This window comes from Dermacentor silvarum, chromosome 3 (genome assembly GCF_013339745.2).
Source record: "Dermacentor silvarum isolate Dsil-2018 chromosome 3, BIME_Dsil_1.4, whole genome shotgun sequence".
Lineage (NCBI taxonomy): Eukaryota > Metazoa > Arthropoda > Arachnida > Ixodida > Ixodidae > Dermacentor > Dermacentor silvarum.
The window spans coordinates 67440276-67467586 of NC_051156.1; the positions used below are offsets into that span (position 1 = coordinate 67440276).

Below are 27311 nucleotides of genomic sequence, written 5' to 3' on the forward strand. Positions count from 1 at the left end.
GTCCTCCACGGGGAATTCCGTCAGCAGCGACTGCAGAAATGGCTCTGAGAGCAATCGGCGCATAGGGATTATGTTCGGTGGAATTTGCCTCCACCGAATTGGATTCCGCGATGCTCGAGACGCCGAATGTCGCGGTGTGAACGAGCCTTAGCACTAGTTACATCGCTATCTCGTCATCGTATTCGTGTCTTTCTAATCTTGTTCCATGCATTTGTTGCTTCCCTTGACGTCCAGCGCGATAGAGATCCAGCGACATCAGGAGAATAGGCAGCGGCCCAGGGACCATGGCCTCTGGCAGGGAGATTGTGTTCCCCATCTCGTCTTCTGGCCGAAGCACCGCCGATACCCTCACTCCCAGTGCATACGAGTGAGTGGCAAGTTCCGACCTGCTGTTTTTCCATGGGCGTTCTTGTCTATTGTATGAGTCATTATAGGTTTAGCTTGGTGTGATACCTGGTATACATTACCATGTTACATTTGGTGCTCTGCGCACGCGCCGCCTCTCCAAGTGGAGAGGCGGCGCCTATTAGTGACGACATAGTATTAGTGATGTTTTGTCATTATTAACACGCGCCGTTTCATTAGAAACTGCTAAAACCGAAGGCGCCAAGAAAACCAATCTAGAAAAGCCTTTGGATTTCCACTTAGCTGAAGGCGCCTATGCATGGCAGTTGCCGATGGATTGGCCCGATGCAGAAAGCTCTAAAAGCCTAATTCTCCACGGCACAGTTAATATTATTCTACGATCGAGCACGGTACGCAACGACAGCCCGCTGAATCGTTGATCGCTCAGCTTGTGTGCAGTAATTCTGTACAGAATCTGTACAGTCTACGGTCGTTACAATGGACCTGTGTACAACAGACCTTCGGATATAACGGACCATATTTCAACCATCCGACTCCTGCGGCATAGACGCGTTGCGCAATCAATGAGTACAGGAGGCATACGTGAATATCTTGGCAAACACCTACAAGGATTCCACAGTTACCTTGGTTCTCCACAAGAAAAGTAGAAAGTTACCTATCAAGAAAGGGGGCCGGCAAGGAGACACAATCTCTCCAATGCTATTCACTGCACGCTTAGAAGAAGTATTTAAGCTCTTAGACTGGGAAGGCTTAGGAGTGAGGATGAACGGCGAATATCTCAGCAAGCTTCGGTTTGCAGCTGACATTGTCTTATTCAACAACAATGGCGACGAATTACACCAAATGTTTGAGGACCTTAACCGAGAAAGTGTAAGAGTGGGGTTGAATATTAATATTCAGAAGAAAAATGTAATGTTCATTAGCCTGGCAAGGGAACAAGAATTCAGGATCGCCAGTCAGCCTCTAGAGTCTGCAAATAAATACGTTTATCTTGGTCAATTACTCACAGGGGACCCTGATCATGACAAGGAAAATTACAGAAGAATAAAATTGGTTGGAGTGCATACGGCAGGCATTACCAAATCCTGGCTGGGAGCTTACCACTGTCGTTGAAAAGAAAAGTGTACAATCATTGCATTCTACCGGTGCTAATATATGGGGCAGAAACTTGGAGGTTAACAAAGGACAGCACAAACAGCGATGGAATGAAAAATATTAGGCCTAACGTTAAGACACAGCAAGAGAGTAGTGTGGATCAGAGAGCAAACGGGGAAAGCCGATACTGTAGTTGACATTAAGAGGGAAAAAATGGAGCTTGGCAGGCCATGTAATGCGTAGGATGGATAACCGGTGGACCATTCGAGTTAGAGAATGGATACCAAGAGAAAGGAAGTGCAGTCGAGGATGGCAGGAAAATAGCCGGCGCTTCTGATCCGTAGGCGAAGTTTTCTACGATCGCAGACTGATCTGGCCGCTACTGTCGTGCTTTGTGTTTGCTTGCTTTTCTGGGCACGATCTCACCCAATAAAGTGTTAGTTTCGTGATTCACCGTTCTTGCTACTGTGTTCTTCATCGTCATCACAACGTGACAATATCAATAAAATGCTACGTGAGCTAAGGAGATGCATTTTGCATAGAGGGATTCTTTGGAAAAACACTGCGTGCGGGAATGCTGTTCTGAAGTGCCTAGAAACGAACTAAATTTCAGTTTTGCAACATACGGAAACACTGAAAAAACATTTAGCGTTTCTTTTTAGTGTGTCTCCTAAGCAAGGATAACTTGGAGCGATAGGAGCGACGCTAGGAATTCTTGGGCATGTTCGGCAATACTTGGCGTGATTGCAGTTTCTGCGGTAAACAGGTTGCGGAAGTCTCCGGACATTTATTTTTCCAACCGCAATCAGTCCTGTATTCTTTTGTTTTTCTTCCAGGAGGGACCTCGAATCCTACACACCAGAGGACACGTAAGTGCCAATTCCACGTTTGTGTGTTCAACTCGCGAAAGGGACAGTACGTAGAAGCAAACGTAGATGGCTCACAAGCGTAGCTGTTTTTTGTATGGGGTGTGGTGTCGCGAAGTTGCGGTAGCTTATTTTTTCTCATGATTATCTTGGACCTCCTGGTGCCTGCCGTGCCTAACTCGTCCCGTCGGCGGCGTCGAGCGAATGAGGGCACGTCCCCTTTGTCAAGAACGCCCATGTCCGCGCGAGCATCTTCGCGCCTGATTAACTTAGTTCCCCTTCGGAGTGTCATCGGTTGCCTCTTACCGTCACCTACAAAAGCAAGGGGTTCAGCGTAGCGCGTTCACGCCGGAGGAAAAAGTTAACAAAGCGGAGAGGCGTCGACACCAGCAACGTGAATATAGACGACGTGAACACAGACAGCGAAAGCGGGATCGTGGAAAAGCGGAGAATGCGTCGCAGGACCACGAGTCCGAGGAGGAACGTCACCGTCTGCAGTGGCTCACGCCAGAGAAACTTCAGGTGATGATGATTTAATGGCATCCCCTTTGAAACGGGGCGGTGACAAATAGTCAGCTAGCCTGCTTGACGTAATCAGGTGTGCTATACATGTTTTACGGCGACGCTGTATATGCCTAGGCGAAATTTCCGTCCGTGCTCAGGCGGGCCCTCCGCAGGAACCAGTGCGCATGCGCGAAGTAAAAGTCGCAGTTTCACCTGAAAGGTGAAGCATCGATTGCGATAGAAAATTAATGGACAGCTATACGAAGGCAGTATAGTAGTTTAAATGGCCGTATGAAGTTGTAAACATTCGCTTACTAGCCAAATAGACAAGCACGGTGTCACGCGAGCACACGTAAAGATGAACACGTCTCGTTCGATGACCACGGAAACTCGCTGTGCAAACACCGGAGTGAGAAAGCGCGCCAGCAGCAGTGGGCAAATTGACCTTCACGCTGTCTCGCTTCAACGCGAACTAAACGCCAGAAGCAGAGCGCATACGAAGCTACCGGCACTCGGCGCATGCGCTTTGCCTTCATCGCAGATTGCTTTGAAGATGAGGCCTCGCACTTCGCCCACATAGCAGATCACTTTCAAAATACGGCGCGGCCGCGCTGTGAGCAATAGCCGACGCCCACGCGCCTCGCGCGCCAGAGAGACGATCGCGCGCTTCCGGCCTGCCTACCTCCCTCGCGTTCGCTACACTGAGCAGCGATTGCCGGCTCCCCTCGTACGATTTCACTCGCACACACAGCGTACGGCGCGCGGCAACGATTTTATCGTTGCTGGACTTTATACGGAACCTCACGGCGACGCTGACGGCAGAAGTGCGCTAGGAGTGTCCATATATTTGCTATCGCAATAAAAAATCTAGTTGGAGGCGAGCGAGGAGCAAGAGGAGAGAGACTTACATCTGGGTCTGTCGCCTCGGAGTAACACGTGTCGGTGACGTACACAGCGGTCCACTGTCAAAGGGAACACCGCAGGGCGGGGCGTCTGCTCGGCGCTACCGCCGGACGGCAGCTGCAACCAGTGTCGCGCTGGCGCAGTGACTGCTGTAGGCGCTGCTTTTTCGTCGTCTGCTACCGTTTGCTTGCGCGCTTCGGATCGTCGCGAAGCAAACAGCTCGCGTAATTCGTATTTAAAAACAGCCACTTTCCTTCCAGCTGGAAGGAAAGTGACTATCATATATAATCATATAAATGCACTAAGCGTCAGCAGCATTGACATCGCCATCTTTTGTTCGCCTTCTCGTTTCATAATGATTTACCTGCTTCAAAAGTTTCCTATGTGCTCGTCGATTCCAATGATTCAATGATAGCTCGAGTGATAGCTCGAGTGATAGCTCTTTATAAAGTACAGTAGACTCCCTTAATACGAACTTAAAGGGACCATAAAAATTTGTTCGTCTTAACAGAAGTGCATTCCAAAAAATAATTGATAATGTGACCAGGTGCATCCAAATATTAGTTAGTTAGTGGTAGGTTTTTATGGCGCAAGGGCAGCTGTGGCCGAAGAGCGCCCAACACAAGGCTGATGGTCGACTCAGGTTAGTGGGAAGTAAAAGAGAACATCCAAATATATTACTTAAACACGGTAAATGAAGTAGACTTACAAAAGGAGAAAAATGACATAAAAAGAATTTAATTAGCGGAAAACTGCTTTCTAGTGGTACTCTTGCGTGTTTTTATTCAGTCCGTCATGGATGTTTGTCACTTCTGTGCAAATCGGCGAGCAGCCACAAATGACGTCATCTCGCCTAATGACCTTAAAAATCCTTCTGTACTTTCGTGCCGCTGGAAAAAGTTCACTAGGGAGTTCAAGCAGGCATCTGCCGCCCCACAGGTTCACTCATTTTGAAAGAGAAAATGAGCGAGAGAAACAAATTGTAGCAGCACCAACGAGGCAACGCGCAGAGGTGCTGCCGACGCCATCCACGCTTCTCCGTTTTTCCGCATTAGCGCCGAACGCTCTCTCTGTCCGTGACTGTAGCAGGCGCCTATGGCGGTGTCTGTGCCGAGCTCCCACCAGCGAAGCGCTACTGTCTGCAGCGCGCCGCCCGTACACTGTGCCTAGCTTTCGCCCCACTTCCCCTACGTGTGCTCGGACTGCAAGTGCTTCGTGAGGCGTTCCCCGATGTCACGGACCGCGAGGAAATGCTTATACACTTCGTATAACTTACTATCACTTCGTATCGCCACGACCAGCTAGGAACCGATCAGCTCCGCTGTGTCTTCAGCCTTGCACGACTAGTGCAAGCTACCCCGATATTTTTTTTTTTGCATTGAGTCTGTGGAAAATCAAACAAACGTTCATATGCTGTTCCTGAGTCTTAGACTGAGGAACATGAACCAACTAGACTTAGAGACTTAGTCGGGTACAACTTTAGAAGACAGGAGGAGGCCCCGCCCAGTTGACCGAAGGACAGCAGCCAATTCCCCCGCGACTAAAGAAATTGTCCCGCTCAAAAAATTGTGACGGCTTCTAAAACACGTATTTGTCGGTATAAATAAGATTTGTGTATCTTGACGAGTGGTTTGGTAAAACTATCATGATGGAAATGCTACCGCACATGCCGGATCGCGAGAGAAAAATAACTCCATGCTTTCTACAACGCTGTGCGTCGTCTGCTACGGAGCAAGATCGACGGCACCGGGCGTAGCAGTCGCTGGCTTAAAAGCATAAAATTCATATATACTTTTCGTGTGTTTGCACAACCTTATTTTTTTAATGTGTTGGGCTTATTTTTAATTATTATATATTTTCTTTTTTTTTCGTGGTTGCGAACCTGCGATCTCGTAAGTTCGGGCACGATCGCGCGCGGCATTCCGTGCCAGTTTTCGGCCATGGAGCCCAGCGAGGTGACATCGGAATGCAATCCTTTGTTGTCGAACGAGCCTTGTGTCGCCTCGATGACCACACCACCAAGGAGCCTCGGCAAAAACAAGAGCGGCCACATCCTGAACAGCGATTCACGCAACATGATCTTCCACTGCTACACGTTTTGGCGTAACACACAGCCTGAACGCAGCGTGGAGGACACGAGCAAGTTTGTCGCCGACATGCTCGGTGTCAGCGAAAGGACTGTGTTCAGGGTGAGAGAGGAAGTTAAAGCTTCGCATTTTTTGAGTGGCAAACTGACGACGCCCTCGCGAAAGCGCCCACGCAATGCGGAGAAGAGAAGACGCAGCGCGAAGTTTGACAGCTTCACGTTGTGCGCGCTGAGGTCATGTGTGCACGATTTCTTTCGCCGCAACGAGATACCGACGGTCGAGAAGAAAACTACAGAGTTCTCAGAGCGTATGGAACTCTCATCACTAAGGCGGTGTACTGTGCGTCGCCTGCTTGCCGAGATCGGCTTCAAGCACGAAAAGAGAAGCCGCAACTCTCTGCTTATCGACCGGGATGACATCACCGATTGGCGGAATCGCTACCTCCGTGACGTGGAGCACTACCGGGCGGAAGGCCGAAAGATCTTCTACCTGGATGAGACATGGGTGACGGCGAGACGCACTCGGTCGATCGTGTGGACATACACCGTGGTGCAGAAGCGCAGACGCCTGTTCGCTCGAGCAAATGGCCTGACGACGGGTCTAAAACAACCTTCTGGGAAAGGTCAGCGCCTGATCGTGACGCACATCGGCAGCGAGAATGGTTTCGTCGACAGCTACTTGGATGTATTCAGAGGCCAAAAGACAGGCGACTACCACGAAGAAATGGACGGCAATCGCTTTGAGGGCTGGTTCAAGGACGTTCTGCAGAAGTTGCCAGCTGGTTGCGTCATTGTTTTAGACAATGCACCTTACCATAGCCGGCGAGAAGAGAAATTGCCGACGACGGCCTGGAAGAAGGAAAAGATACAGGAGTGGCTCACAAGCAAGAACATCACCTACGTTGAAAGGATGATAAAGAAGCAGCTGCTTGAGCTGGTGGCATCTGTAAAGTCACGCTTTCTGAGCTACATCATAGACAACACAGCTGTAAGGGCCGGTTGCATTGTACTCAGGCTCCCGCCGTACCACTGCGAATTTAATCCCATTGAGCTTGTGTGGGCCAAAGTAAAAAATGGCATCGCTGCGGACAACAGAGACTTCAAGCTGTCCACGGTCGACGTCATCTTGAGCGAGAAAATCAAGCAGGTAACGGCGGAAGACTGGAGGAAGAGCATTCAGCATGTGATGGCCTTGGAGTCAAAGTTCAGACTTGACATGTCTGGGAGTGAGCACATTCAACCATCATCATCCAGCTGGGTGAAGATGACACTGAAGAAAGCGACTCCGACTGCGAGCTGTCTGGCATTGAGCCACTCGACGAAGCATCACTGCTTCTTATTAACAAAAGAACAGCCCTTATTAGGGCTACCAAAATTTTGCTGGTGGGTTTGCAACAACCAACCATCCATTCCGTGACCTCTCAAATAAATAAGCAGTTCCATTTATGGCATATTCCTTATAATAGAAGCTCAATTCTGATAAGCAACGTCCTGCACACATTGTGCTCGATAAGAGGTGGCATAGAAACACATTTCAATGCTGGCATATCTGAATTGAAACACTATTGTTAACCCTGATTATCGTTGGCGGGCTCAAAAGCTCATTCGGGCAGCCACCGTCGAGTTTGACGCACCCCATAGTGAAATAGCAGAAGTCAGAGCACGCTTTATGGTTCTGTTAGCAGTCTGCACTGGAAATCGCAGTCATGTCATAGCGAGTGGTGGTGAAATAGCAGCAGACAACACAAAACTGACAGCCACTGTCAGCAGCTTGAATGCCAAAGCACATTCATGTGGTTGCATTGTTTACTTTGTTAACTGGCTCACACATGTAATGCGAATAAGAGAACAAATATAAGACATCATTAGCTTAGTGCGGCCCAAAATGCTCATTCAGGCAGCCACCGTCGAGTTTGACGCGCCCCATAGTGAAATAGCATTAGTCAGAGCACGCTTTATGGTTCTCTTAGCAGTCTGCACTGGAAATCGCAGTCATGTCATAGCGAGTGGTGGTGAAATAGCAGCAGACAACACAAAACTGACAGCCACTGTCAGCAGCTTGAATGCCAAAGCACATTCATGTGGTTGCATTGTTTACTTTGTTAACTGGCTCACACATGTAATGCGAATAAGAGAACAAATATAAGACATCATTAGCTTAGTGAGGCCCAAAATGCTCATTCAGGCAGCCACTGTCGAGTTTGACGCGCCCCATAGTGAAATAGCAGTAGTCTGAGCACGCTTTATGGCTCCGTTAGCAGTCTGCACTGAAAATTAAAGTGTTGTCATAGCCAATTTTCAATTTATTAATCTGACTCGAGCAAGTAATGCGAATGCAAGCACAATTATTAACGTGTTTAACTTTGCTAGCATTTTTTGTCATATTTACGTACCGGAAAAATGCTCAGTAAACTTGAACGTGTTTTAGTGAGTCACTTTGTTCATTACAAGCCGTAGGCAAAGTGACGGACAGATTCAGACAGTGATATTGGGGAAGTAATAAATGGTGAAAGTTGCAAAAGCTCTCACAGCACTGCTTTGCTGGACTACATTCACTAGAACACTGCATTTGTAATGATGAAAGCGTGAAGACAGGAAATGATACCCCACTGCACAATGCTATATATGTGTACGACCACATGTGACGGGTAGCAAAACCATCTGTTTATTAAGACTGAATGCAACAACATAGCAAGGTGCTGTTTCACAATATGGCACCTTTTCATGTGCACTTCTGGCAAGCTACCGTATGCACTTATGCATAAACACATTAACAGGGGTAAGAGACGAAGTAACTGTGCAAGCAATGTGATGCTTTTAACATTTTGTATCTGTCAATGTTTCTGTTGTCACAGCTGATAGAACTTTCTTTGGTGCAAGTTGGCTAATCACGTTGCGGCAACAGCACAAGAAGCAAGGTCAGAATAGTAGGAGAAAACAAAGCAAGGTGACAGACTGAGGAGGCAAGGTAGACAAGAGAGAATGGCTTTAATGACATCGAAGAGGCCAGCCCTGCTATTAACAGGACTTGGTGCTTTGAATGAGACGAGTTAATGGAATTGTAAAGAAAGTCGTGGCTGCAGCATCCTTACAAGATCAAATGCAAAAATAAAAGGATAAAAATAGGAATAAATACATACAGGCACGGAAGAACTCACATATTCACACATATTCACACACATGAACAAAAACGCGAAAACTAAGTTCTAAAATACAAGAAAGGGCAAAATAACAAATATACACAAACACACAAGAAAACACGCACACACATTTAACGCAGACGCGAGTAGAACTATTAGGAGTCAGTTCACAAGCAGCTGTGCTTACTCGGACGTACTTTTTTTTAATGCACACATTGGCTCTGTTGCCTTCACTGGCATAGGAATTTTTTAGTAGCGACATATCACGACAAAGCGCAAAGCTGTGTTGTGGGAAAGCAAGTCGAGCGCTGACAGCACAGCTTATGCGCGATTGTATCACAGCAGGCTTTCTACAGCTGGCGCGTGCAGTGAGCGAAGAGTTCTAAGCCACACAGCGACGCGAATACATGCCAAGCTCCCTTGCAACGGCACCAGTGTATCAGTCATAATTTTATATTAGCATTCAGGCTGACATTAAGGAAACAAACACTGCTTCCAAACGCCTGACCGTTAACAATCCGATGACATTCGCTCAAGCAGCGCGTGTTAGTCACTGATTGTTAGCATTGGTGGAAAGCAATCAATCGACGGTGCTACACAACACTCGAACGACGCTGCTACACGCTCGGCTATCTTATCACACTGCTGCCAACGATCGGTCGTTTTCACGCTGAGCTGGCAGCAACGAATCTTTGCGTTGGAGGTTGCTTTCACAAATCTTTTCTGTTGAGAAACTCGCAGGTTGGTTTCAGCTGCGCACGCTTTTCTCATTTATCCTGATAATGGTTTTTGCTCCATCACCTCACCACGTCCGACGAGAAACGCAGGGGCACAGTAAACAAACACACCCGCCGCTCACAGTAGGTACCAGACTTTGGCGAACTCTCCTCGTCGTAACTTCACTTAGGAGCAAAAGAAAACACCACGGAACAAACACGTACGATGTTTCTTTGCAGCGGTATGTCGCCGTGGGATCCTGTTTCCACACGAAGCGCAGCGTCACCGATGTTCGCTGCAATCTTTCTTCGCCGGCTCACGGCTCAGAACAAACGCACGCGGCACAATTTGTGCATCGTAAGCTCACAATAATATTTCTGGCATGACAGACCACCACAAACAATTCGAATTCACTCTGACGAAGGGAGACGCACAGAGCTGACGCGACTCGGCCCAGTTCGAAGCGAGGGCGGCCATGTTAGGCATGTTCTCCGTCGGCGGGGACACCAGCCGTCCGGCTCATGACGTCACCTGAAGTGCGCGCCTATTGGTGCCAGCTCGTGTGCATCCGCCTTTGAGGGGCAAATGCCGCTGTCTTCTAAAGTTGTATCCGACTATAGATAAATTATCAGGCACAGCCGCCAAGCACATGGCTGTGTTGAGTCCTTTTCCTATAAGTTCGGAGAAACCGACACCTGGCTTTGGTACAATTTAAGTGTTGCACGAGCCGTATAATAGGCGGGTTTATCGTGAGCTTAAATGGTGAATTTCTGTAAATACGACAGACTACTAACATCATCATCATCATGACAGAGGCTGACCCCCCCCCCCCCCCCTCCCTCCCCTTCAGAAAAAACCTGAATCCGCCTCTGCCCGAGGTCATCTATTCTCGTTTGCGCTTGGAGTAGATGAAGTCCGCGAAGGTGGCACAGGGGCCACGGAATTCTGCTGCTGCTCGCCAGGTTGTGGGTTAAATTCCTACAGAAGCAGTCCCATACGGAGGCGGACAATAGTGAAAAATTGTTAAGGAACCGAGTTCCGGGTGCAAGCTGCGAATCCGGGACCCACATGGTAGCAATTCATCTGGAACTCTCCACTGCGAGTTTGTTCATAGCGTCCCAGCTTTGCGCTGTGAAAGTAATTCCCATCAATCCTTCAATAAACAGACAATAAAAGCGGGGAAGAAACAAAAATTTGGCTGTGGTTTAGCTCTGGTTAAACCTAGTCGAGTAGCGATAGCTACAGACCCCCGGCTGCGCTTATAGGATTCGCTTGTAGTTAGACACCATCCATACTGCGGCCTCAACTATGGCTGCGGCCACGCGAGCTCTCCGCTTCTATACTTCCGGTTATCACATCTGCAGAACGCGGGGTGTGACGTCATACAGAGGCCGCAGCGAGCGCCCAACGGCTGCAGTGATGGCCGCACGGCGACCGCGACGAGGCTACAGTGTACTAGAAGTATGGGGTAGTGGGTTCAGGGAGCGCCCGCAAGCGAGGCTTCTCACATTGACGGCGCGAGGTGGCTCCAGCAGAGCATGGGCTGTATGAAACTTGCGGTACGCGTTGCATCGCGGCCTGGAATCGTCGCTCTATATCTCAGTGCATGTCTCGTAAGTAATTGCCGCCGCCCACAGGAATTGCTGGACTTACTGGCTTTTGAACGACCACCACCTAACGCAGGAAACGCTGAGACTGCCAAGCGGCCAACATGGAACAGCCGATTTTCGAATGCTGCCCAGCACGGACTCGCGGCGTCGGTACATGTAAAAATATTACTGGGGCGTACCACGAACAAACCGAGACGATTCTATTTCAGCTTTGTTGTTATATCGTTCTGTGCCTGATAACTGGTTATCGCAAACATGACAATTTTAAAGTTTCAACCATGTTCTGTAATTTTGTCTAAAGGTGCGGTCAGGATTTGTTAGAAACCACCGAAGAGAAGTATTAGGTTAAGCTACGTCGTTATGTTTCTCTTTCTGAATAAACCATTTTTATCATTCCGTGTAACTAACGATTCTTCAAGGTTCGCAAAGGCCTGGCGATGCGACCTTGTAGTTGCCTCCAGGTTCTCGTGCCGTCATAGATTTATATTGAGCTCCCTTGATGCATTGAGCTGTTAACGGCTTTAACAAATTTCTCTGCCCTCAGAAGAAGCCAAAGCGCTGGCATGGAAAAAATGGGCGTCTGCATGCTTTCTAAACATGGCTGAATGAAAAAAAAAGAAAACTTTAGAGAACACAACAATTCTTTATTTGAAGCTATACAGGTGTTGCCAATTCTCAAATGTACATCATTCTATTCTGTTAATACAGCACTTCCTGGTATTCATGCACAGAACATAGGCTAGAGAAACAACTATGAGCACTTACACATCTTTGCATGAAAGTTCTTTTTCCTACACGCTTCCCGTGACTCGTTAAATCTTTTTACGTAGAAGTGAAGCCGTGTCAGGACATAAAGTTTCACTATGCTGGCAGTAAGCACTTCGGAGTGCTCGCTGCACCCTACACCATATGAAATCTGAAAGTTGCCCAACAGCATGACATCTACTATGCTGTTGCTACACAGCTTTTCCTGGCTGAAGAAAGTAGTGAACATATTCTCTAACTTTCTTACTGTTAAAAAGCACACGTGACGGGTAAAGCAACCATCCTTTGTCACAAATAGCAGTGAACATATCGTCTTCGGCTATGTCATTGGGTCCTTGCAGAAGCAAGTTTTTGCATTCTACACAGTCATTGCGAGCTATAAATTTGCGCGCTACATAACCTTCCATGTAGTGGATGAGCCGGTCATCACTCTTTTCTATGACGTAGCCACTCTGTTCAAAAGAAATACGATGTAGCTTGCGTTCTGCTAATGACAGGTTACCTGACTCGATGAGTTTATCAATGGCAGTTTCTGCAGTGTGAGCATCACAATTAAGCATTGAGCAAGGAACTGAGTGCCTCTTTAGTGTCAGCAATGCCTGAGCTTATATTGAGTTGGCCAAATTGTAAAATGAGAGGCAATTCACAACAACCAAAAACTGGGTGGGCGTCGGGTGGTTGTTTGATCCACAGGATTGTCTTACGTACAATGCCGTAAAAGTTCTCTAAAGAATCCTGGCTTAAGCGAGACGTCATTAAATACTTGAAGTCTTGTGTGCCGAGGTAGTCCAATAGAGCAAGGGTGGCAGTAAGTGCGACCCTGAGACCGTCTGCTGTTGACACACTCAAGAATCCCCCTGCTCCATGTGCATGCTTCTCCCAGTGCGTCTAATGCTTTGTCCTTTCGGTGTAGGTTCAGTTCCCATTATTTTAGTAGATTTTCATCCTTCGGCACCGCGAACAGTGACGGCTGCTCGTCTTTCGTCCATTGGTATCCTGTCTTGCACCCGGGAGCGAAGCAATGACCTTGACGCCTGCGGCCAGGCATTGCATCTGTCGTACCCCTTTTACAGCGAAGAAAACGTGGGTTGCTTCTTTCGACAAGCGAGGTCAGAGAGCACAGCACAGCGACGCAAACAAAGCAAAAGCAACACATTGCCGCCGTGCAGGGAATGCCGAGCTTACAGCCCACGCTACCGCAGCGCCACCGCATACATCCGGGACCTGTCAACACGCGCCGCTTCACGCCATCGTATGGCGCGCGCCCTCTCCTGAACCCACTACCCCATACTTCTAGTACACTGTAACGAGGCTAGTTGCCCGAGAATCGAGGCCCGTGGTGTGACGTCACATAGAGGCCGCGGCGAGCGCGCCAGCTGTGGCGGTTGCCAGGCAACGGCGGACGCGCGCCTGTAGTCACCGGTCGCCTCGCGGTGGCCGCGCGGCGACCGCGACGAGCCGAGTCGCCGGAGAATCGAGGCCTGTGGTGTGACGTCGCACAGAGGGCGCGGCGAGCGCCCAACGGCTACCAACGGCTGGAGCGGTGGCCGTGCGCCGACCGCGACGAGTAGAGTTGCTGGAGGATCGAGGGCCGTGGTGTGACGTCGCAGTGCGGCCACGGCTTAAAGTGCGGCGACGGCGAATAGGCGAAAACCTGGCGTAGTGTAGCTGTCGCTACAAAAGAGGCCTTATCTCTACGCGTCATTTCGACACCTGGAACTCCCAGCTGTCTCGGCATCGCAGCTCCTATTCCCCAGCATTCCCCACGGCTCCGCCTTCAGGCACTTTTTCTCGTTCCTGAAGGACTCGGGGTTGTCGTGTAACTTGTGAATGCGCTGCCGCAGTATCGGCTGGAACGCTGCAAGCCTAACAACAACGTGGATGCACGGAAACAACTATTTACGCATGCAAACCAGGCTGGGATGCGGCAAACAATGCCGCTTCGTGGTTTTGTGAGGCATCCATCGCAAACGGCGCCACCTCCTCTTCTTGAAGAGAGCCGCCACACGGCACACTATCCAGTATACAATATCTAGGCTATGTCTACGTATTTCGTTACGGATAAAATCCGATCTGATCACTGCCGCATCCGCACTATTTCGGAACTTTCCGCAAGATACCACTGCTAGCCGTTTGGACAATCATGTGCCAGCTTTGCACCAGTCACAGATGCGAAAAAGGAGAAAAGAGAGAGTAAGTGTGGGAAAGCCGGCGTCAAGATGAAAGATAGATACTATCTTGGATTATTTTTTATCTAGGAACCTTACGCCGGCATAGACTCACTATAAAAAAGGCGAAGCATCAATTGCAATAGCAAGTTAGTAGACAGCTATACGAAGTAAGAATAATAGTTTTATCGGCCGTATACGGATGTAACATTCGCTTGCTCACTAAATTAACAATCATGATGTCACGCGCGCACAGTTAAATGCATGAACACATATCGCCCGATGACCGTGGAAACTGGCTCTCAAAACGCAGGAGTGAGGAAGCGCGGCTTCAGAAGCGAGAGAATTGACCAGCGTGCTCTCTCTCTCTCACTTCAATGCGAACAAAACGTCCTAAGTAAAGCGCATATGAAGCTTATGGCACTTGGCGCACTTTGCATCACAGATCGCTTTTAAGATGAGGGTCGCGCGTGCACTCACTTTGACCACGTCGCAGATTGCTTTCAAGATACGGCGGCCACGCGTCCCTGCCGTAAGCAGCAGCCGCCGGAATAGAACACCCCCCTCCCCCCCGCTGCGAGCGCGATGGATGACGGCGCGCATCCGGTCCCGCCTTCCTCCCTCGCGCGCGATGGCGACGGCAAAAAGGCGCTTGGAGTGTCCATATAATTGCAATATAACAAGTAGTTTTCAGAGTAGCGCAAGAGTGCCCTCTCCGCTAGCAACAGGGAACGGCGGCTTCCTTACGTCTGCCAAGCCGCCGCTGCCGTCGCTCCCACTGCGTTGAGATACAGCGTCCAGTTTCGCGTTCGCCTAAATTTGTGGCATCGTTTGTCGCAACATTTTTCTCGCGCTGTTTCCAATAGCATGTCGTCGCACCAAAAAGCCTGGCTAACCACTATTCTTGAATTTTCGCAATTTCAATAGCACAGGTGGCGCGAAGTTTTTAAAGATAAAGAACGTGCTAAGTGAACGATCACTAGGACTACGTTGAGTTGCTGCAGGCTGCAGGGCAAAAGTAATATGGCATGTAGTTTTCAGTATAAGGGCCCATTCACACTTGCGACTAGGTGAGGTCGCGCGACTGATTGCGACTGGCGACCAGAAAGCTACTCAAGACGAATTTTATTCACACTGGACAAATGCGACCGACGAGTCGCTAAACCGAGCAGTCTCACGACCGTTCACGTCTGCTTGAAATGTCATCGCCGCGTAAAAAAAGCGTCAGCGTATACGGACGTCCTGTTCCTTCGCATCTGATTGGTTCAGCTGTTCTGCGACTGCGGTCGCGCGACTGAAAAATCGAGCAGTGAGCGACTGGCGCGAAACAGTCGCATTTCGAGAAAAGCGACCATTTGCGACAAACTTGGTCGCGCGACTACGCCTAGTCGCAAGTGTGAATGGGCCCTACAGGGTGTTCCAACAATTATGCACCACTATTTAAAAACATGCAAATGCCACGACGCTGGAAAGAACCAAGGTAATGATGTTGTTTGCAGTCACTTGGAGATACTGAGATAATTTTTTGCATTCATCCTAATTACCTAATTAGTCTTAATTAATTAATCAACTTCTCAAATATTATAGCTGCAGGAATAGTGTCTGCGAGAAAATTGTAGAGCGGCATGAAAAACTACCGATACAGATTTGTGCTGCTGAATACGTGCTGCTTAAAAGTTTTTTCCGGGGCGGGAACGAAGCCCGCGAATGCACGCAAAGTGCCTCGCGCGGCCGGTCGCGCGGCAATGATGCCTGCATTCGCTGGCTTTTTTCACTTTCGGAAAAACACTTTCATGCAGCGCGCATTGAGCAACAGAAATCTGCATCGGCAGTTTTTCATGTTACTCAACAATTTTCCCATTAACACTTTTCATCTAATTATAAAATTTGAAAAGTTGATTAATCAATCATGAAAATAAGTGTGTGTGCGTGTGTCGGGATGACCGCCGTCGCCGCTCAAGAGCAAAAAGATTCGCACATACCCTTGATCTAAATTCTGCGTCACGTCTATGTGCTGTGCTAAGCTGCTTCGCTGGTAATCCACCTTCACAGCAGTGTAATGTGGCGTGACCTTTTATGCGGTCCAAAGCCAGGGTAGGAAATGACACTGACTGTAGGGCTGACGTGATTTGACACGCCCAACGGGAGGCATACTGAGTTTCCGCCTCTTGGTGTCGGCACGTAAAACCTCGGAAATAATGGGTTGTTTTGCCGTTGCTTAGGCTTAGTAACACATAGTGAACGGAGAAGTGTTTCTGCACGTCTGTATACAAGTTGTAAAATGAAACCATGAACGGTCGACATATCAACGACGTTCGAAACCTTCGTGGCTTGGTGTCTCGTTTGTTCTTCGCAGCACGGTCACCAACAGCCGGGAGCGCTTCGTGGTGCTGACAATGAGCGTCCTGCTCCTCCTCATCAGCGGTGCGCTCTTCGCCATCCTCCTCACGCTGCTCTCAGACGACCGTAAGTGCAACACAAATTCCTAGCGCTTTTGTTCTACAACGTGGTACGGCTGTACACTATATTGCGGTGGTTATAACAGTACGAAACCCGTTTAAACATTTGTGCATGCAACAGTCGGCAATTATCGCAGCGTTGTCATCTATGCGGGCAGTTAGGTTTTTGCGGTAGCTCGATACCTACGCAGTCTCTTGTATATAAGTTGCTGCTTGATTCCGGTCTCCTGCGGCCTCATTCATGGAAAATACACGACATGGAGTGCAAAGATCGATATTGTCACTAAAGGGAGACACGGAAGAAAATTGTAATTACATATACCATTTCAAAATGTTCAAGCGCGGAAGGTAGCCGAGAGCGTGAGCAAGACCACGAAGTCATCTTCCTCGACAACGTTCATGTCTCCGTTTACCACGTGTTCATTTTTTCTAGTTCGAACACTCTTTCAAAAAATCGCCTGTAACAGACAGCGTTGTTCGGGCTGCTTTAGGTGCATTTACCGTAGAAGCGGACGGTACTTGCTCGACATATCGCAATGTCTAATTAACATGGGAAAATATGATGCTTGGCTTAGTACCAGCAAAGCTATGAATTTTTGTGTCGCAACAAATAACCCGGGAGAAAGAATGCACGTATAGAAAGAACTCTAAACAAATTATTTTTCGTGAAAAGTTGGCTCATATACTGACTGCTCGGATGCGCAGATCCAAAGTGAGGAAGAGTGTCATAAACAACACCATCGTACTGCCATATATTAAAACTGAAAATCTCTCATAGAAAGTCAAACAGAATGAACACTGATGCATCAGTCACCATTCTTCTCTTGATAGCATCATCATCAGCAGCATATTGGATGAAGCCGATCGCTAATAACCCCTGTCTTGCGCTACCCGATTCCAAATTGCACCTGCAATGGGATATTTTCTACCTAATTTATTTATTACATAAACTCGCATTTCCTCCAAGATCATTATAACGGGGATATGATATGATATGCACTGTAAAATGACACATTCTTAAGAGCATATATGGACCTATATCGCCGACCCTTACACCCAAAGAAGGGTTTATGGGCATAAATTATAGGTCGCGTTACATCCATATTCGCTTTTACGGGTCTAAATGATTTAAAACCTCTTGCTCTGGTGTCTCACGACTTGTTCCGACAATTCGTATGTGCTGCAACAGCGGCAGACAGCCACACGAGCTATATTGTAAGGGCAGGGTGTTTCATTTTTAATCAACAGGATATGTTCTCTTGTAACACACTGGCCGGTATGCCCGATGTGTGCTTTTCCAGAGTTCAGAAGTATCTCGTATACCATACATACAGCGCAGCGCAAATAGCGCGCGTCTTCTCGTTGGCAAACCTGACTTTCCGTTTCGAAACACTGACGCAACGCCTCGCCATCTTATAAATGCTTTAGCATTAGGAGTGTCAATGTGAAACAGTGCATGTGTTTATGTGTATGTGTATATACAGGGTGTTATTTTTAGAACATAGTAATTTTATTTTTTAAACGTGATGAGAGCAGCGAACGTGAAATTTTCGTAGACGAGTTCCTAGGTGAAGTGGACATGCTTTGCCGCTAATACCATGAAGTTCAAAGAATAATTAGCAAAAATTCATTATTTACTTTTTTATTAGTGCCTTGGGAGTAAATTTGTAGGCAGCCAGATTTTCATGCTTACCTATCTTTTAAACATCTTGAAAATGGGATCTATTCGAGATATTCATCATCAGATTACAAAGCTCAATCGAGCCAATATCGTGATCGAGAAGCGCTGCGCTTCAGACGGCAAAGCCCCGTAAAGAAGTGTGGGGCGAAGTTTGAATGATAGCCTGCCGGCGGCAAATCCTGGCCCGACACACAGCCACATACGTTTACCAGGCAAAGCGCGCCGTATCAGTAGCTGCAGCCACTGGGCGAGAGGAGACGTTCAGTTCCAGATCTTAGCAGCGCCGCCTTTTCTGCGCTCCCGCGGAGCTCGGTTTCGATTTTGCCTGGATTTACCACTGAAATTCGTTGATAAATACCTCGAATTAGGGGAGATTTTCAAGATCTTAAGAAAATAAGGGTGCATGAAGATGTGACTGCCTTCAAGTTTGCCATTTAGACAACTGCCCCTATGACGCTAATAATAATGTTAATAAATTTCGGTTAATTACTGTGTGCTGAAGCTCACGTTATTAGCGGCAAAGTACATGTCCACCCCGCCTAGGCACTACTCTGCAAAAACGCCACATTCGCTGGACTTATCACCTGTATATAAAATATCTGCATTGTTAAAAAGAAGGGAAAAAACATTCGGTATAGCGTCACGCGCACGGCGGAGCCAAAGGGGGAAAGTAGAGAAAGCGCGACGAGCCGGCCGCTGCCTGTTGGCCTTGAATGAACGTCCTTTCCTTTGTGCTACGGTAGGCATCTAGCATATTGTAAATAAACCCATGCCATCCGTAACAAGTTTGGTGGAGGTGTGGGGTGGATCACACAGGATGACCGAGCTCTACCACTCCTTCGACAGCAAACGGTTGGCCGGGCTGCGGAAGAAAGCATTTGTCCAAGGCAAGCTGATTGCTGGACACCTCACCGAGAAGCACGCAGATTCTCAGGCAAAGAGAATGAGTACGTCGAAAACTGATTGAGACACTACGAGGGGGCACGTGAGCCGCCACAATTAATGGAAGACCGCTGCACAGCCCTCTAACGTTTTTTTCCTTGTCGGAACTGCCGGTTCGACGATAACGATGGCGCGCTCGCAACCGGAGTCAGCTTCCTCGAAGAGATAAAGAAATGCTTTGGTGATTCCCTTTCGGAAAATAAAAAAGGCTGAGAAACCACTTTCACGACGAGCGTAGCTACCGAGAGAGACGTGTACTACATATATTGAAGAAATTCTGAAGCTTTGTTGATGTCGGACGAGGACAAAGTCGGACACCTACTCAAGGGAATAGCAGAATGTGTGTGCAATTTTTTATCCCCAAGGAAAACCTTACTACCCCGCGCGACTTGAGGCGTCATATGTTCGAGGCTCTTAAAACACGCCAGATTCTTCCGAAGTTCGGTCGGCTGGATAGCGTGACTACCGAAGCAAGTGTGGATGCATCTGCCTCTAACGACCTTGCCGTTTTCGCACGACGAGTTGTCACAAATGAACTGGCTCACTTTCAAGGCGGAGATGCCAACCGCGTGGGCATCCGTTGTGAGCGCTACATGGAGGCACCGGCGCCTTGGCCATAACCTGTCTGCAGTGACTGCAGCGTTTACGACGACACTCATGGCCAGGTACCATGCTTCAGCCACAATCTACGGTATTTGAGCATCGACAGGACATACAGCCTCGGCGTGAGTCTCGTGTCTACAATACGTCTTGGAGATCTGTGCCCAACTTCGATGAAAATCGCAGCCCACCTGTGCGCTACAGCTGCATGACTCAGGGACACATTGCGAGGTATTGCCGCCGTCACCCACAACTTGCTCCGGGAGATTTCGCACATCCGCCTCGCACGCAAGAAGCTGCATCCTTTCAACTCTGACACTTCGATCGCCATCTCCACGTCGCCACTCGCCTACGCCGCCCCAGCTGGGATACTAGCTGGTGCGACCGATGGATGTGAGGTCGCGGGACGGCCACTTTTGAAAATGCCTCTGACCGTTGTCATGTTAAAGGAACAAAGTGGGTGTTCGTGTCGATGGTGTAAATACTGGTGCTTCGGTAGATACTGGTGCTTCCGTGTCTGCGATGTGTTTTTCGGTCAATAACCGCCGAGGAGCGAAAGTGATGTTTGCTTGGAACGGAAATGCCACTTTTCCTGAATTGGCGGCGAACTGTTACGTCCCTTGGGAGTATGTTCTGTTGTGATAACAGCTGGTAGAAAGGCAATTCGAATCGAATTTACTGTATACTAGCACGCATGACGTAATTCTTGGTACTGACCTTTTACGGGAGGGTGGAGCAACATTGGACTGCAGAGCTGGTCAAATTTTACTTAGCAGCGATATCCGACCCCCAGCGCTTGACGACATTCCATCCAAGAAAGAAAATGTATTTTCCTTGTCTACTGTTGCAGGTTTGCCTGCGCAATCGGGAGTGTTCATCCTAGTGACCTCGTCACGCATCCACGCTGGTTTCTGCTATGGATTAATTGAACCTGAATACATCAACACTTTAACGAAGAATGTGATTGTCTCTCGGTCACATATCGTAGTTGAAGACGGTTGTGCTCACTTGTAGACGGTAAATGTGTCCTCCGAGTCGGTTCTTTTGTGTGCCGGGCTTTAGTTGGCGATTCCACGTCGACTACAGACGCGCAGCCGCAGTGACGAAGAAAGATTTGCATCCTTTCCCATGTATAGATGACGACAGTTTACATTCTTCCACGTACTTCTCTGTCGATCTGCACTCAAGCTACTGGTAGAACCGATGCACCCGCCAGACAAGAAGACTGCCTTCATAAAGCCGGATGGACACTTAGAGTTTACTATAATTCATTTCGGTTTGTGTAATGCTCCGGCGACCTTCGAACAATTCATGGACACGATCCCGTGCGGACTTCGATGCGAAATATGCATGTGTTACCTGGACGGCGTTGTCATTTGCAGCAAGACATTTCACTGGCACAACCAACGACTCAAAGTTGTCCTTGACTGCATGCGGCGAGCTTGACTGATTCTAAACTGGAAATAGTTGGCGAGCGTCAAACCCGTGTTTCGTGTTTCCTCGTCGACAAATGAGGCATCACTCGAAATCGGTCCACGACCCATCCCGGTAAATTCCTCACTGGCGTAACCTACTTCTCCTCGCCCGTACCTCCTCGCCCGTACTCCTCCTCCTCCATTTTCTTTCTCCTCTACCTTCCCCTGCCGAGGCGCGGCATATCTAAGGCCGACGCCGAGGCCGCGAAGAATATACCCCCAGGACATCTACTTACTTCCTACCTGAGAATTTCTATTTAGGAGAGATGATATAACTCAAGCGTGAATTTTCTTAGCACATTTATAAGCTTCTTCCATGCACTTCGTCCATGCAAGCGTTGGTCAGTGTTCATGCTACGTAACATATGTTGCTCAAGCACTGTGAGCTATGTGTAAGGCATGACTCGCAGGCTGCGTGCAGCAGGTTGCAGGCGGCGTACCCGAGTAGTCATATCGATGCTGCCCACGAGGCACTGGCGGATACAATTTGAAGGGCAAGCTGGCAGGCAGTGCTGTAGCGGATGAAGACTACGTTGCATGCATCGCAAATAAGTAGTTTAGAGACTGGCTGTGGCCGCTGTGAAGGCCTGTTGCTGTGGCTGTAAATATGTTCAGAATTAGAGAAATCTTCCAAGTCGGTCTTTTTTTCGTTGATGAGCCTCTTCACCCCCTTTGACGCCCCTGTGACGAGGTCGGTGGTTCGATAAATATAGAAAAAATGCTTTAGTTCTATTTGTAAATGAACAGCACATGAGGTGCATGGCAGGAACTTGGTTGCACAAAAGCTAGGACGCTATAGGACTTAACGGAGGAGCCGGACAGACCAGCTCTTCCGTTAGTGCAGCACTACGATTCAACACAATAAATACTTAGTCTTCACACCTGTCAATTAGTCTTGTGAATAGTAACGTCGTGGAGTTTTTTTTTTTCTTCGAATCTGAGTGCTCATGCAAAAGTGTCTTTTCCTTCCAACAGTCTCGTTGATCTCAACGGCAATAAGTAAGCACACGCCTGACTTTTTACTGCCTTCTTTTCCCGTTATAACAAATAGCCTTCCCGTAAATGGCGCTTTTACGCGCATAGAATGCAGCATCATATTGCGCTATGTGGTCACGAGAACGACTGCAGGCGCTCGGGATGAACACCTGCAGTGTTCTCGCTGTCGCCTGCTGAAAGGATTCAGCAGATGCGTGCAGGTTTGTCGCATTAGTCTGCGCACTGTGTGTGCTTTTCGGCGTTTCGTGTCAGTAGTGGTGCCGATGACGTCCGTTCTCTTGTGTCCTTCGCTAATGCCGTGTTTCAGCTGTCGTTACAGGAGCCTGTACCATGCCCTACTGTGCACGCTCGCTGGTGGTCAAGATGAAGAGCTGCCGGTTGCGGCAGTTTTTTATTAAAACAAGAAGCGAATAAACGTCGTCATTTGCCACTTTCATAAATGGACACTCTGTGTTATTGCTATTCCTGCTTTCGGCTCTTGCTTTCATCCCTTCGTATCGGGAGATCACTTTTTGTTTGTTCAGTTTCTCCAATGTCGTTGCTAAACCAGCTGGACTCTAACATTTTTTTCTTATTACAACATTTTCTTACAACATTTACAACAATAGTTTCAAAGCTTAAATTCATCTACCTTTTGTACCATGGCCACTTCAAAATTTCATGGTCACGTTACTTACTTCATCCGTTTTTTACAATCATCAAAAACACATAAATATTCAGTGTTTTGCAATCTCTTATTAGAACGACTTACCTAACAGTGTTCTGTGTTGTAATACTGTGGAATGTTTTGTAATCAAAACTGAAACCATTGATTGTTGTTCAAGATTGTTGCTTTACCTTTGTAAACACTCCTGCAAGGGCCGTTAGAGCCGGAAGTGTGTCCAAATAAATAAATATAAAAAAACAGTAGCACCCGATGCGTTGGCCGATTGCAAAAATACAATGCGAGTTGGATCAATTCAGAACAATATCATCCAGTTCTCGAACTAAAGGGAGAAAAAAATGCCAGGACGGCAACTTCCTAAGTGCAGTTCATAGATACTGTGATATCAAAAACTAGTAATACCAGGAATTGCGAACACAGCAATTTAGATAGAAGTGCCTCTATGCAGAAACAGAATGTTTTTGCTAACTAGCACCCACCCCGGTGGTGCGGCAGCCCGATGCTACTATCTAGATCGCCCCAACCCGCGTACAATCATCTGGACCCCTGGCCATACAGGGCTGGGTGGAAACGAGGCTGCCGATGCCTCAGCCCGCGCACTAAATTACCGGGATCCGCCTCACCCTCCATCGCCTGATGTTCCAGCACCAAATCCGGAGCGCGTGCTGCAGCAGTAGCCACAGGGGTTCAGGACTAGGGACCCCTCCTAGATTTTGTGAGAGGCCGGCCCTTAAGGCCGTTCCCAACTCTCTCCTGTCACCACTCAACAAAGTTTTTCACCACCACCAGCCCGAGAATACACGCAAAATTGCCGTGCGATTCGCTACTCGAGGTCTTTTGCGTGTATTCGCGGCCTTATTTCACGCTCTGAAAAACTTTTTATGTAGCACGTATTGAGCAACAGAAAGCCGTACTGGCAGTGTTCAAGCTTCGCTTGAAAAGCGTCTGTTAGTCGCCTGTCCACAGAGGGTTATCATCATCAGCATTGGCTGGAGCATCGTTGTCTTCCGCAGCTGGCTCTTTGGCGCCACTCGGGTGGCGCTCGTGCTCGTGCTCCGCACACGCTCATGCCATTGCTCCCGTGTTCGTCGTCGTCGTATTCTTCCACAGTTGGCTGCGTTGCCGCTCATCATTCTAGCGTAGAATTTCACGTCTCTTCTGTCGTCGTAATAAGGGGGCCGCTGTTACGGGGGTATGAGCCGTTGCTTAGGGGGGTATGAGGCATTGATTGTCTTACGTCACAGACAAATTTAATTTTGAAGCAATTTAATTTCGAAGAATCGCATGTGGTAATGGGCGGGCGAATAGTGCTAATCATGCCGCCGAGCAAACTCGGGACTTAGAACGGAAGCGACAACGGCGGACTGCGGGAATACCGTCACTGACGTCGTTCTCTCCGTCGCAGCCGAACATGTGTGTAACCTCATTAAGAAACACAAAGACGTAACCAATAATTGAGAAATACTTTAATGAACAGTCGGGACTAACCCGGTGATAAACACCGAGGCCGCACGTTTCAGCTACGCTGGTTAACCGTCTGTACGAAGTGCTCGGGTGGTGATTTTTTAATGTTACTGTGCAATTTTCTCATTGACACTTTTCATTTCATTATAATATTTGGGGAGTTGATTAATAAATTAAGGTTATAACGTAATTAGGCGGAATGCAACAAATAATCTGAGTATCTCCAAAAGAGAGATAAAACTTTATTGTGTCCATGATGGGGTCTGGGGGCGGCGGGGGTTGGGAGACTAAACCCCAGGCCTCCCCTTCCTCAGACGGCTGCCCGTCCTTGCTTTCTGGCGGCGTCTTCGGCCATCCGGACGGCCCAGAGCTGCTCTTCTGGGTCCAAGCTGAGCAGCAAAGTCACCCACTGCTCGGCCGTAGTTATGATGCGTGTAGTGTTAGTGCGGTTGGTGTTTTTGGGTGTAGCTTTCGGCCATGCCCAGATGATCTGATCGAGGTCAGCGCAGGCCGCGCAGACTTTGCAGAGTGGGGAGTATGCATCGCGGTAAATGCGGTGGTATAGCACGGGGTTTGGGAATGTTCGCGTCTGAAGTATAGTCGCCAAGTGGTGTATTGTGACTTATTCAGTGTTTTGTGGGCTGGGGTGTTGCGTAACCGCTCTCTGCAGTAGTGGAGGAGGATTTCTCTGAATGTGACCATTCGGTCGCCCGCGTGACTGCGATGCAGAACAGATGGATTGTGAGGATCGGGAGACGCAGGAGACGGATGATGCGCCTGGTGTGCGAGAGCTCGGGCGGCATCGTGGGCGGCTTCGTTTCCAGCCAGAATCGAATGACCAGGGGCCCAGATGATCTGTACGCGGCGTTGTCTTGAGGCGGGAGTGCCGGAGATTCTTTTCTGTGCTTGGGGTGGTATGAGTCCTCTTGTGTAGTTGCGAATGGCCGTTTTTGAATCGCTGATGGTGTAGTGGGCATTGGTAGAGGCATAGGCCATAGCGATGGCCGTTCCCTCTCCTTCTTGGGGTTGAGTGGTGAGTATTGAACATCTCCAAGCGACGGCAAACAACATTACCTTGGTGCTGTCCAGCTACGGGGCATTACCATATTTATAAAATTTGGTGCAAGTTACGTGGGACACACTTTATACGTAAGTGATTTGGATTACATATGTCATACATCATGACCATCCAGTTCGTCACTGGACAACATGTGATCCACAAGCGAACCAGTGTGGTCAGCTAGAAGCTTTACAGAACTTGCTATATTATTTGTTGAAAGATTGGAAAGAAGGACGCACCCGGTGCAATTATCTTTGAGCAAGTCTATGTCGATACATGCAGAGATAACCAAACGAGAGTCCGAGGCCCTTCGAGGAGTTACAGTGCGCAGTTTCCATATCATCTATGAATTCGCCAGTAGCTGCTCCTGTAAGAGCGATAGACAACTCCCACATTAAGTTTCATCTGGATACACACAGCTGTTACTTCAGACGACCACCGGCCGTAGGGAAGCATGGAAGAGGCACTGGTGACGAATGCGGCTTTTAATAAGCGATACTACTACTCCATCTTTGAAGGTGCTAGCATTTGGTACCGAAACTGTGGAATACCCAGACATTTGAACCACTTCACCTGTTTTTAACGAACTCTCTGTCACCGCAGTTATAAGCTATCGAGAAAAATACCTCAAGGCGTGGGATCTGCCCACACTAGACAGCATACCCGCATGGAAAACACGCCTCAAGGGTGTGTTTTCCTTGGCCTGGGATTATCAGCAACATGATGATTCGCCCTATGTCAACCTGTCCTTACACCCACGGGAAACCCCGATTGCTTTTCGACGATTCCGTCGTCCCATACTTCGTAATAAGCCTCCTGCCCACCAACCTCTTGCCACGTGACAACTCAATGCAGCGAGCTTAGATACAATTTACGTCTACACTGACGCTGCTCTCTGTGATGACCAGGCCTATATGGCATGGGTCGGCACGTAGACCACCACCTGCACAGGGGCCTTTAGGTGCCATCATTCATGCGGCACCCAGTTCATGCTGAACTCCTTGATATCTGGGGAGCGACTGCAAGCCTTCCATGCACCAACAGAAACCGGTCCATGTCTTCACTGACTCACACAGCCTACTCTAAAATAAATTGCCCAGCCTCGGAGTATGCTACAGCTTCCGCTATTCAATGCGTCTTTCGTAGGCATGGAATATAAAACAGTCGGACAGAAATGACCTTGCCGCCGGGGCATACGAGTGTGCTCCGGGGCAATACGGCGGCACACGCCGCTGCTGCATCTACAGGTGTATATATCAACCTTTCGCTGCCCCCATCCCTCAGCGTGAATCCGTATGAGCTCCTAAGCCACATGGCTCCCTCGGTAGCCACCATGCACTACGTGCGTACGTACATACGTCCCTGCCTACTCAAGTAAACAGCGTCTTCAGCAGGTTAACCTAGCTGTCCTCTTTTCGAGCAAGTCTCACCTTTCGCACTCTCAAGTGGTCTTCGTCAATAAGGTTTTCGCAAATTCAGCCTACTCACCGTACTCTATAGCAATCTGGCGACAACCCGACATTACGACAGTGACGGGCACGCATTGCGGGCTGCGCTGCCGCGCAGACCTTGACAATGTAATATGGCGATTTTCTGCGTTCAGTACAGGGACAATGACCACACAGGCTCGACCTACCGTGAAGTGCTGCTCACTGACGCTAACACGCAGCCATTATTTGCCGAATATGATAGTCAGAGCAGCCTGATCAGGGTCAGGGGTCCTGATTGCACACAGCCTCAGAACAAGTGA

General features: G+C 48.5%; 1 protein-coding gene across 1 annotated transcript; it reads left to right on the top strand.

The window, feature by feature from the left end:
- The first annotated feature begins 275 nt into the window (after positions 1–275).
- On the top strand, positions 276–27311 carry LOC125944253 (uncharacterized). Its single transcript, XM_049664601.1, has 5 exons — positions 276–367; positions 2298–2330; positions 16577–16686; positions 22353–22573; positions 27165–27311. The coding sequence occupies exons 1-5, from the start codon at positions 285–287 to the stop codon at positions 27309–27311; spliced, it is 594 nt and encodes a 197-aa protein (XP_049520558.1). The 5' UTR covers positions 276–284.

Coding starts and splice junctions, on each gene's coding strand:
- LOC125944253 (XM_049664601.1), top strand. CDS start 285: ATGGCCTCTGGCAGGGAGATTGTGTTCCCCATCTCGTCTTCTGGCCGA. Junction 368..2,297: donor CTCACTCCCAGTGCATACGA/GTGAGTGGCAAG, acceptor TTTTTCTTCCAG/GAGGGACCTCGAATCCTACA. Junction 16,687..22,352: donor CACGCTGCTCTCAGACGACC/GTAAGTGCAACA, acceptor TCCTTCCAACAG/TCTCGTTGATCTCAACGGCA.